Source organism: Xiphias gladius, chromosome 11 (assembly GCF_016859285.1).
Source record: "Xiphias gladius isolate SHS-SW01 ecotype Sanya breed wild chromosome 11, ASM1685928v1, whole genome shotgun sequence".
Classification (NCBI taxonomy): Eukaryota; Metazoa; Chordata; class Actinopteri; order Istiophoriformes; family Xiphiidae; genus Xiphias; species Xiphias gladius.
Window position 1 is genome coordinate 24,846,807 of NC_053410.1, and position 11,539 is coordinate 24,858,345.

The window sequence follows — 11,539 nt, forward strand, 5'->3', positions numbered from 1 at the left end:
AAAAGGAGAAATGGCCTTTATCAGCTGCCATTATTCAGAGTGTACATTTTCATGTAAATTCTCATATGTTCCCCATTTACAAAAGTTGGCAAGATTACAAAGATGTTTTTCTGACCTAAAAAGTATCTACTCATGCTGCTACAGAGCATTTTACTTGCTGTGGTTTTGACATATGCCTCTGCGAATTTTGCTGTCACCCCAAAAAGAGGTGTAAATTTAAATTATGTTTGAGTTTTTAAATGACATTTGAAAACTCAACAGAAATTTTTCTCTAGAAACAATGACGTGGTTATTCTGTCATCCACAGAATTCAGACTATTGTCAGAGGATCTTATTTCTTCTGAATAAATAAATAGTCTCTATGGAAGCAGGTGAGAGTGAGAGCTGTGGATTAACCTTAGTAATCGGAACAACGTTTCTGGAATGATACGTTGCTTTCAGGTTTCTCCAGTTGTATTTTTTTAATGCTGTAAGCATCACAAATTAAACTCAAGTCATCCCTGGTGTTCTGAGTTGAGACTAGGGTCCAAAACTTCTGGACTAAAAAGGACCCATGGATAGGCCTTGCTATTCGTTTTCTCAAAAAGACACGATCCAGAAGGGACCAGAGGGCAGTCAAAACCCGTCCGAAATAAACCCGAGGCAAGCAGCCATGGTAAAAAATGAATAGCAATGCATGTAATTTGTCTTGCTTTTCTGTTAACACTTGCCATCTGCCGCATAAAACATTTTTCTCCTACCATTATTTTGATGCACTACGTAATCAGATTACATAGCATAAGACATAGACACCTGTGGTAATAAAACAGGTTCCTGCTCAACCTTATTTGCCTGACTTTAATTTCAACCTTGCCTGAATCGGGTCTCGATTACTAGGTCCAGCGTAGAGGCTACGGTCCATTGGGGGGCAAAGCCCCATTTGCTGGCAACAGAAACAAGTATGGTATTAGTGGTAATGTGTAAATTAACATAATTCTGGATAAATTCATTACTTAAAAAATAGAATACTCAGTTGCTGCTGTTATTTATCGTTATTCTACAATTTAAAAAGGTCAGTGGCTGAATAGAATAGTCTTAAAATGGTGCATAACGTTCCAAATTGATGGCACATACAAACAGGGAACTGAGCAGTGTAAAAATGAACTGATTAAAACAGGTATGTTCTCATTTGGATTACCACCTGTATTAACCTGTGTGGAACATATTAAATAGAAATGCCTAGATACACTAGAGGTAAGTGAGAAAATATATTTCTTTAGCAAATTAGTTGCACTGACCCTTTAAGTAATTTTTTTTTTTTTTAAATCATAATTTGAATGACAAATTAGCATAGCATTGGTATATAACTTACTCCATTTGTCGTGTTGCATTCAGGATAGTATCCTCACTGATGCGCCAGTTGTTGATGTCTCCTTTTATAAAGCCGGAGATGATGATGAAAACCAATACAGCCACATTCACTGCGGTAAAAACAGTGTTCAGGACTGCAGACTCTTTCACACCATATGTAAGTACCACTGAAATTAAACAAAATGTCTAAAATTGTAAATGACTTTCAGCTTGAAGAATATCTGGCATCTTTTTTTCTTTGTTGTATAATAACTTTTTATAACAAAATTAAAAAATATTACCTGCAAGCAACATAATCAGTGCAGCTGCAAAGAAGTCTGGGTATGGAGCCAAGCCAGGTGAGTCTATGGGCGTATGTTCTGCCAGAGTTTTAGCAATAACATTGTCTATCAGGTCATCGAAGGTCCCCGTCCAGGCTTTTGCTACACTTGATGTTCCTGAAGAAGAACAACAAGTATAGACATTTTGTTTAGTCATTTTCAGGGGTGGAAAGAGTACTGGAAAATTGCACTTTACCCAAGTCAAAATTTACTCAGATAAAAGTAAAAAGTCAGTTAAAATGTACTCCAAGTAAAATGTTACTGCATTACATTTCTAAAAAGGAGGAAGGGAGGGTTATATAGTGATAATGTTATATGTCATTCAATTTAAAGACTTCCTCAGTTTGGTAAAGTGGGAAAGAATCACAGATTCGAACTTCACGGATCAATAACTCATAAGCAAAACGTTAAAACACAAGCGATGCTTCTTGCCGACCCTAGTAAGATAGACCACGAGCTGAAACCTAAGTTTCATTAGAACAAGCTGTCCTTTGAGCTGGAGAAATAACATTGCTCTCCATGTACTATATATGCCAAGTATGTACGTCCTTTGCGTTCTCAAATCGTCCAAGCTGGCTTTGACCACGGCATCTGAAAATTTCAAAAAAAGCTCAGAGCGAGCTATTATGTGTGCGTCAAGCATCTTGGGAAATTTGGTTTGCCTGGAACATGCCCAAGAATAGACCCAGTCTGTTTTGCTTTCTTCTTCGAAAAGAATGATGTACTTGTTTATTTTCATGTAGAGCGCTAGAGTGAGATCCGATCACAAGGGGTCACTTCAGACGCATGTGGAGATGCCTTCTAATGCTAGGTGTGAACCGAAGTACTTAGCGCTGTTCGCTTGTGATCAGATCCCCCAAGATGCATGTCATGCCAGGTATGAACAGGGCTGAAGTGCAGCCAGCTGAGAGAAAAGTGCACAGGGACCGTCTACAAAGTGCAACACTGAAAACAGATACTACAAAATATATTCAATACATTTACTCATATAGTGTAGCGATTTACGGGCAGTGGTTGGTAGAATGGAAGCTTTGGTCTGAAAAATCAAGTGTTAACTCTCTATAACCCTAAGACCACTGGAAAAACTATCATTTGGCTGTGGGTCAGATGGACCAGATATGAAAATGGAATGAGTGATTTGATTAGTAAACAACACGAAAAGTCATTAGAAATGAATGAAACTCTGGTAATGGAGAAAAAAAAATATCTGATTGTGAGACTAAGGCGCCATCAGTATGCAAGACAAAGATTGAGGAAGAGACACATGACAGTAGGACAGAACTGCCTCTGAACACGATTCACAAATGAACACACTATACCAGCAACAACATTCTGGCTAATGCAGTTCCTCTGAAAACTGTCACAGCACACAAAACTAAGAGTACATCAAGTTGAAACAGATTACAGCTGGGCCCTACTCCAAAGTGTTCTTCGGTCCTTTAACAGGGACAGCGTTGTCTGCTACTTGGACAGGACTTTTGCTATTTGTTCAAAACTGATGACGATGAAGGATATCAGAATGTTTACAGTGCTACACATATGCTCTGCCCACATGCTCAGAGATGTCGCTCATTCAAGGTCAGGAACCTTATACATATACATACACATACACACACATGCACCCAACCACACATAACTTCTGAAGAAATGCCATCAGCACTTTGTGACTTATTTTTCAAGAGGCCACTGAAATCAACAACAGAAAATCTGTCTGCAACTTTGATTGAGTCACACTGTTATAGGGAATTAACTGGATGCAGGACTATTCATAAAAATTGGATTGATACAAGTTTTCATAAAAAGACGCACAACAACAAACAGTTTTTTGGGCATCATCAGTGGTATCATTTATCTTAGGCTTGTCAATTGTGTTATTGGCAGAGTCTCTTTTTCTAAGTCAGTTCTGTAATTGTAAAGAGCGAGCCTGATCAGAATTAGACTGTCAGGTGGAATTTGGGAGAGATGTAATTTAAGAGACAAGAGTTTTTTATTCATATTTTAAGTATTTCCCATTTTCAAATTGAGAAGTTCCCACTTCCTGCTAAAAATCAGCCGAGGCTTTGCATCAGAACTTTTAAATTTTGTTTTATAGCTTGTTGTACAGTATTATGAGTTATTATCCAAATTACAGATTGAGTGAGAGTTGAAGAAAATGTCAACTTAATGTAATTTCCTCTATGATTCATAAGTTTGGTAGTTTATTTAAAAAAAAAAAAAAAAAAAAAAAAAACCCTGCTTCTTCGTCTTCTTAGAAACAAGCCAATAATCGATGGGGAACTGATGAGACCAAGATCTGTTATGCCAAGTGCACAACTAACTGTGCAGGAATTTATCCTGCCACAAGATCAAAACATTGCATAAATAATTTTAAGGTCATACTAGCGGAGGAAGGTGGACGTGGGGGCCATTTATCAAGAGTGTTGTCTCTTGCAATATTAAAATCTCCCCCCAACAACAAGTAGAGCTTCAGGATATTTAACTAACCAGTGATGTATAGGATCTTCAACACCATCTAAAAGAGCATCCCTCTCAGTCTTAGTGTTGTGGCCCTAAATGTTTAGGATTATTAGAGAGGCAATTTTGTGGAAGAAGAAAAAAAAAAAAAACACAGACTCTTATGGCCCACTTTGTGAAAATAAATAAGGTTTTGCGCTTTAGATTATTTCTTAACCTCCTGGCATTGAGTGAAACTATAGACACAGACTTAAGTTTGTTTTTTTTTTTTAAAAAGAAAGAAAAACAGTAGACTAAAAAACCCCTGTCACTAAAATACTGAGCTACACCAATTATTATGATCACTGTAACTGGTGAAAATGGAATAAAACAAGGTAAACGTATGAGCTCAGAAGACAAGATTCTGAGTTGTCAATCCACAAAATAGTGCAGAGAATCAAATCTTTACACGAAAACATCAAGTAATGTTTCAGATGTAATGTAAAAGGTATAACAATTTTGACTTTGAACAAATGTAATATTACCTTATGCGTCAGTCACCATTACTGAAAGTCACAAAACTTTGCTCTTCTTACTGCATATTAAATTCTCCACAGCAGCATTCAAGTTGAGATGGGCTGTGTGAGAGGAACTTTCAGCCTTGAAGACGTGAACTGAACACACCATAATGCGTCATGTGCAGAATCTTTCTTGAAGAGCTTTGGTGCCATCTAGAGGACAAAAACAGACCCTGCCAGACTTGTAGAGGTCGTCTGTAAACCTTAATCCTGTACAGGGAGGAAAATTTCTTAGCAGATTTCCAGATCCCGTCTCTGAGAACAGGAGCAGCAAATTGCAGTATTATGTTCCAGGGTGTGTGATCCAGATGCTTGGCTCCATGGCGGTGGACTGCATCGATGACAGAGAAGGCACTTATCTTTATCAATCTATCATCTTCAGGGATGACATTAACAGATTTTGATCACTTCTCAGTGAACGTCCCGGGGACTCCATTAAGGCGTCGATTCCATCGCCTAGAACAGGCATCATGATCAGAAGTTTGCTTCGCACACTGAGAAGTGCACTCTGTCTGCTATTTTAATTCAACCTAGGTCATTTTATTGTTAATGAATTTCATGTCTTCACAGTATCAACCTTGCGTTTTTGCTTCTGTTTTTTTTTAGCATTGCTGCCCAGCCGACCTCGCATTGATGAGCTCAAGACAAATTGGAGATGATGTTAGCTGGACTCTTCTTTATTGTTAATACACCAACCTTTTTTCGACAGAGGGGCCTTTGAGGGAGTAGCCGACAAAAGGTGGAAAGACATCATCTACAAATGCAAGATGAAGAGTTTCTTTGTTATAATAATTGTGGCAGCCATCAAGCACATGCTTGCTACTCACTTAAGTTGAAGAAAGGGCATCCATGGAAAATGAAGCTGCAGAGTTAGCTTGTTGTACTCTTCCTTTTCGATGTCATTTCAATTTCAAAACGTTAAACTTTTTCTGAACTTGTTTTAAAAGGATAGTCTTAAAAGTCCAAGTTCTCAGTCTGCTTTCATATATCAATTTCAGAGTAGTAGCGGAGCTCTCCAGAAATTTTATCAAGGCGTCATCTTTAGTGGACCTCACTTGAAGGAAGATTGCTTTCCTGGTGCATGAGCTGAGAAAGTTTAGTGGCTTCTGGGTTTGCGTCTGCACCGCGTGGCCCACTGCAAAATGCCCATCCGTTTTGTACGCTGCCTGCATGGAGGCTTTTTTATATTTGTAAAACCTCCAGCAGCAGATGTAGCTACTTTACATGAGTGTAATCATTTCAGATCCCACACAGCTAGTGACAGCTCTGTCACATTATCATCATCATATATGAGGTCAGCAAAGTCAAGCAGGAATACTACCAAGCAAAGCAAATTGTGAGCATGCACAGTTGGTCAAAACAACATTGTGGGTGTGTTTGATTTGGGTCACAGCGTAATCGCCAGGTGGTGTGTTATATCAGTGATTAAGGTGGATGCAACCTTTGTCATTTATTTTATTGCATTGCTGTGCAATATTCGAACTATGGCGTGTCGGGGGGGGGGGGAGACTAACTTCCCCAAAAGAGGCCTGAAGTCCCCCAGGAGCAACAAAATTTCAAGTTGGGGGGCGGGGTCTCCAAAAACTGAACCTGTAACATTTCTAAAGCTACAAAGAGTGATAAGAAATTCATTAAGTCTAATTCAAATCTAATCTCTTTGGCAGTTTTACCACACACACACACAACTGAGTCATTATGAAACAAATTAATCATGAAACTAGAAACAGGCCTAAATTTCTCACTAAGTAATGAACTTTCTATTTTACTTTGTAATAAATGGTATTAGAGGCAGCAGCAAAGTCTTTCCCCCCCTTTCGGAAGCAGTCCAAGGTTCTGGTTTTTGTGAGCTGATGCGTAGCAGCTGCTGATTTTTCTCCTCTCATTCGTTCCGTTCTCTCACCTTTATCATGATTTTATCATGCAACTCGTGTTTTTACTGTGAAACGATTGTGACTTTAAATGTAGTCAAGTGCAATTTTTAAAATTACTCAAAGAAGTAGAAAGGACTTATAGGGTAAATGTAAAAAGATATGTTCACTAGAAAATCAGTCCAACTCAGCACTATTCAACTAATAGGCTTCACTTTAACATAACTCAAACCATTAGCTTCATAAAACTGACAGTTACATACTGTAACAATCTCAACATTCCTCAGCAACTTGGATGTTGATACAAAGGCGATTTACAATCCAGGAACTCGTTACTACGATACCTCTGATATGACGTGAACGGCACATATGGAGGCCTTATAGGTCTATGAAATGAAAAAACAGAGCCCATGCCTCGTTTATACTTCTTGAACCTGCATTAATGGTTTGGCCACTTGGGGGCAGTGCAACAGGCTGTAAACACAACACTGACATATTGGGTATACATCCTACTTCTCTAATCTGGTCGCTCTTCAGTCCTCATTTGACCCGGAAAACCATTCCAGTCCTCCATATTGAAGGCTGTCCCAAAGTTTTTATTCTGCTCTGAGGAGCAAGGATCAAGCAGCAAGGAGGGATTCCTTCGGACCCGTTTGCAAGGATACGCGGGACCATCCCATCGAAGAAACCTTTTGATGGTCCGACCTACCCCTTCATTAGAAATCTGTTAGTGACTCTGCAGCTGATTGGAAGCATCACAACACCGCAGTTTTCTACCAAACTTGACAAATAACAGAGCCCACTCAAGAGTATTAATACCAAGATTTAGAGATTGTATTTGTTTTCAGATTCACCATCTAGTTAAAGTAGTGGATCTGTGGGTCTGATTAACAATCGAATCACAAACAACTCTTTATCCATTAGAAATACTTTTTCCCGCTTTTAATCTGTATCATGAATAATAATATAGTCTGGGAGAATAGGAGAGTCAGATGTGTTTCAGAAAAAAAAAAAAAAAAAAGTAGAGATATGGTTTGTCAAACATTGGGTTTCATGAATAATTTCTTTAAAAACATTTCAGTTGTAACCTGGCTTATTGAATGATGAATTTACAAACAGAATATCAAATGCAGACTTTAAATTAAAAAAAAAAAAAGGCAGCAGAAATATGGTTCATATGTATTCAGTGTCTGCGCAAAGTCCATTTACACACTGTATGACTGATCAGAGCGTGGTATAGATACAGAATGCAGGTTTTTAATGAATGTGTGTGTGTTTTCCAAACAGGTTAAACATATCCAAACATACAGAAAGACTTAGAAGTAAATTAAAAAACGACGCTGTGCCGATGGCAAGTCTGCGCCCTAATTATTATTAGGACAGTGTGTTTATGGGCAACGACAAAATCCAAACCAACACAAGTCACCACAGAGCTCTAAAATCTAACTGACAGCTGACAGTATACAGCAGGTTTATCAGAGCCTTCTCTCTGAAAGTAGCGGCCCAGAGCAGTGAGACAGGACCAGAACAGTAAAGATGCAGGCCAGAAAACCACAACAATGAGCCAAAAGACACAAAAATGCTCCACAGTGCTGAGGGCAACTGCAGAGTTCTTCACTACAAGTGACACCTTTGCATAAAAAAGGTGTCACTTGAACCATTTTTAATTAAAAATGTTGATTAGAGCAGCTTCAACTAGAGTCCCCAGGGGGTGGAGCCAATCCCAGCTGACATCGGGCAAGAGGCAAGGTTCAACCTGGACAGGTCTCCAGTCTGTCACAGGGTTGACATTTAGAGACAGCCATTCACACTCACATTCACACCCTGGGCCAATTTAGAGTCACCCTTGAACCTAACATACATGTCTTTGGACTGAGGGAGGAAACTGGAGTACCCAGAGGAAACCCCCACGTAGCCACGGGATCGTGCAAACTCCACGCAGAAAGGCCCTGGCCGGCACCGCCAGGCCTCGGTTGCGCTACTTTAGGTGCTTTGGTCTGTACTAGACTCAATCTTCGAATGATTATAAAATATATAATCCATGCGGACACCATCACCACCCCAAGCATTTGGGCCGGTGCCTTTTACAGCCGTGACCATTCCTGTGGCATAGGACTGGGTCATCCCCAAATGGACCATTGATATACTGAATTGACAAATATTTAGTGATATACATTGGCGCAAATGCATAGTTAATTTTAAGTCCATTGCTAAAATCAGGGGAAAGATGGGCACTCGTAGAAACATGTAGTTTTTCAACAGCAAAGTCATATGTATACTTTTGTTTTTGCATGTTTATCCAATTTACCATTTAAAAAAAAAAAAAAAAAAAAAAAACATTTGCACCTTTATTATCTTGTTCACTTACCAATTACATAGGACAGCAGCAGGTTCCAACCGGTCACAAAGGCCCACACTTCTCCTACAGTCACATAGCTATAAAGGTAAGCTGAGCCCGTCTTGGGGACACGCGCTCCAAACTCTGCGTAGCACAACCCTGCAAAGACTGAAGCCACTGCCGCCACGAGGAAGGAGATGATGATGCTGGGGCCAGCCACTTCCCGGGCCACCTCTCCTGACAGCACATAAACACCAGCCCCTAGTGTGCTTCCAACACCCAGACCCACCAGGTCCACGGTGGTCAGGCATCTGCAGAAGTTGGACTCCTCTCCTTCTGGCTCCAGAGGCTTCTTAAGGGTCAGAGTCTGAATAAACCCTAACACTTTGGCACAAGATAATCTGAAATCAGCAGCATGGCCATTTAATCATTACATTAGAAAGTGTTCATCTTATAAAAGGTAAAGAAATGCAATGAAAAGAACGGAATATATGATTGTTGGTAATATTGTTGACCAGGGCCCTGTTTCAGAAAGCGGATTTAGTGAAAACTCTGGAGTTTGTTAAACCTGAGATCAGGGAAACTCTGGGTTTTCCATTTCAGAAATGGATGACTTTAACTCTGAGTCAGTTACTGCGGTAACTGAATCTAACCTGCTCGCTGCAGGTTCGATTCTTAAGTTTGTCTTTGTCCCTTCTCCTCCTGCCAAGCCTGAAGAAAGCTGTCTGACACCGCATTTAATTTCCTCATTCGTACAGGTGATATCAAAGCGCATGTCGGAGTGCATTCATTTGCAGAAGTTTACACTGGGAGAAGGTTAAAATTCCGATCGGACATTTGGTTTAGTTTCTTACCCGAGACCTCTCTTTACTAAATGTTACCACTTTTGTGATCATTCATCAAAGTCAAGAAAGAGACAGCAATTTCTAACATTCCAGTATTACACATTGTGGATTTATCCCACTAAGATTGTGGACATTAAGAAAACTGTCAGGATGTTGAGCAGAGCCCCTGCACTGAAATATTTACCATGCATTAACACTGTAAATTAAAAAAAGAAAAACATGTGTGAAGCTTTAGACACAGAAGACACTGATCTATGAATAATCATTTCTCATGTTGTGATTGGTCACACTGATGGGACATTCCTATCATAGTTAATATATATTGCAGATTGTGAGATATTTGAGTGAAGATGATTGTAGTGTGGCCAAAACTTTAACATTTAAAAACTGGACTAAATGTAGTTTTTGAATAGAGGCTGCATATAGTCCTAACATTTTTTCAGTTACTATATTTAAATTTACATGTAGAAATACAGTCATTTAATGCTGTCAAGCAAGATTTTTATATGTAAAACAGACATCCAAAAATGTACATTCCTGGTTTTAACCTAGACACTCTTTCAACTACAAATCACCAAAGTCATTAAGCTATTACTGGGTCAGACTATGAGGTTACAATCATAGATCTACAAACTTATGTTTTACCTGTTTGATGTACAGGCCTATTTTCATCTTCTGCTGCCAGCAGCACGTTGTCTCCATCTGGTTATAGCTGAATAAATATATTTAAAGTTTTAATGGAAAAAACTGTAGGATTTTAGCACTTTAGTATCCATTAGGAAAAATTAAAGTCTGCTAAATAGTGTGGTCTAGTGCAGTACACTGATGCAGCTGTGTTTTTTAAAAGATAAATGTGCACTGCCACACAATCTCTCTACCTGCACTGGATCAAAATGGAAGCTCTGCTCTTTATTTGCCCCATTGACATGGTGGATTGCAGTACTGGATCTCCACCGAAGATGGCTCCCTTTCATTCACCAGGCACGCGCTTAACTCGGAGTGAACGTACCCAGGTCAGCCGTTTTGGAGCTGAAAACTCAAGAGTTTCCCATCTCGGGGTTCATCAACTCAAAGTCCAGGGTTAGGCTCAGAGTCTGTTAAACCTGCTTTTCTGAAACAGGCCCCAAAGCTTTAAGCGAGGCGACATGTGATGCTGAAGGGAACAAACATTACCTGCTAGCCATTTCCAAGCCAGTGTATTCAAACTGCCGACAACATTGGAAAAAAACATAAAACCAGCATGGAGCCACTGCTTTCGTGTGATGGTCAGCGAAAGATCAGAGGAGAAAAAAATCACCTTCTCCCTCCAATTAGCACCAGGCAACTGGGCTGGTGCAGGTGCACACCTAAAATCAATTTAGGCAATCAGTGCACTGAGGTGGAGGCCTCCGAAAGGACATCATTTGCCTCTACATCTTCTCCATCTCACCGAGTCTTCTCCTGAGTAATTCTGTTGGCACTGGAGGGAATGACACCCAAAAAAGCAGAGAGTGGTAGCGTGGTGCCACAAGGCTGCCACTGCCGTAGTGGCACCTCAGTGTGGCCTCCCTCCACCTTGTAGCAGACTCTCCCGGTTAAGGTCTGGTGCCTTCTGTATACATACATACTCAACCGCACACAAACATACTAAGCACACACTAATTGCATTCTGACACACACGCACACATACACACATTCTCACAGTCATATACATGCACACACATATATACAAACATAAATACATTCTGACACACACACATACATGTATTCTCATACTCATATACATACATACCGAAATGCACGCATACATAGACGTTTGACAAATTAA

General features: G+C 39.7%; 1 protein-coding gene across 7 annotated transcripts in view; it reads right to left on the minus strand.

Moving 5' to 3' along the window:
- Positions 1-11,083, minus strand: part of LOC120796474 (cationic amino acid transporter 2-like) — a 30,351-nt gene extending 19,268 nt beyond the window's left edge. For 3 of the 7 annotated variants that reach the window (XM_040139368.1, XM_040139367.1, XM_040139366.1), the window contains exons 1-5: positions 10,906-11,068; positions 8,918-9,271; positions 1,632-1,787; positions 1,352-1,517; positions 854-922 (exon numbers count right to left, since the gene is read on the minus strand). In XM_040139368.1, coding sequence (XP_039995302.1) covers positions 854-922; positions 1,352-1,517; positions 1,632-1,787; positions 8,918-9,271; positions 10,906-10,963 — 803 coding nt within the window. In that variant the 5' untranslated portion in view covers positions 10,964-11,068. Of the gene's footprint in view, positions 1-853; positions 923-1,351; positions 1,518-1,631; positions 1,788-8,917; positions 9,289-10,905 lie in introns of all 7 variants that reach the window. The other 4 variants (XM_040139364.1, XM_040139371.1, XM_040139369.1 and 1 more) reach the window with 3 other exon arrangements.
- Between the last annotated feature and the right edge of the window lie 456 nt (positions 11,084-11,539).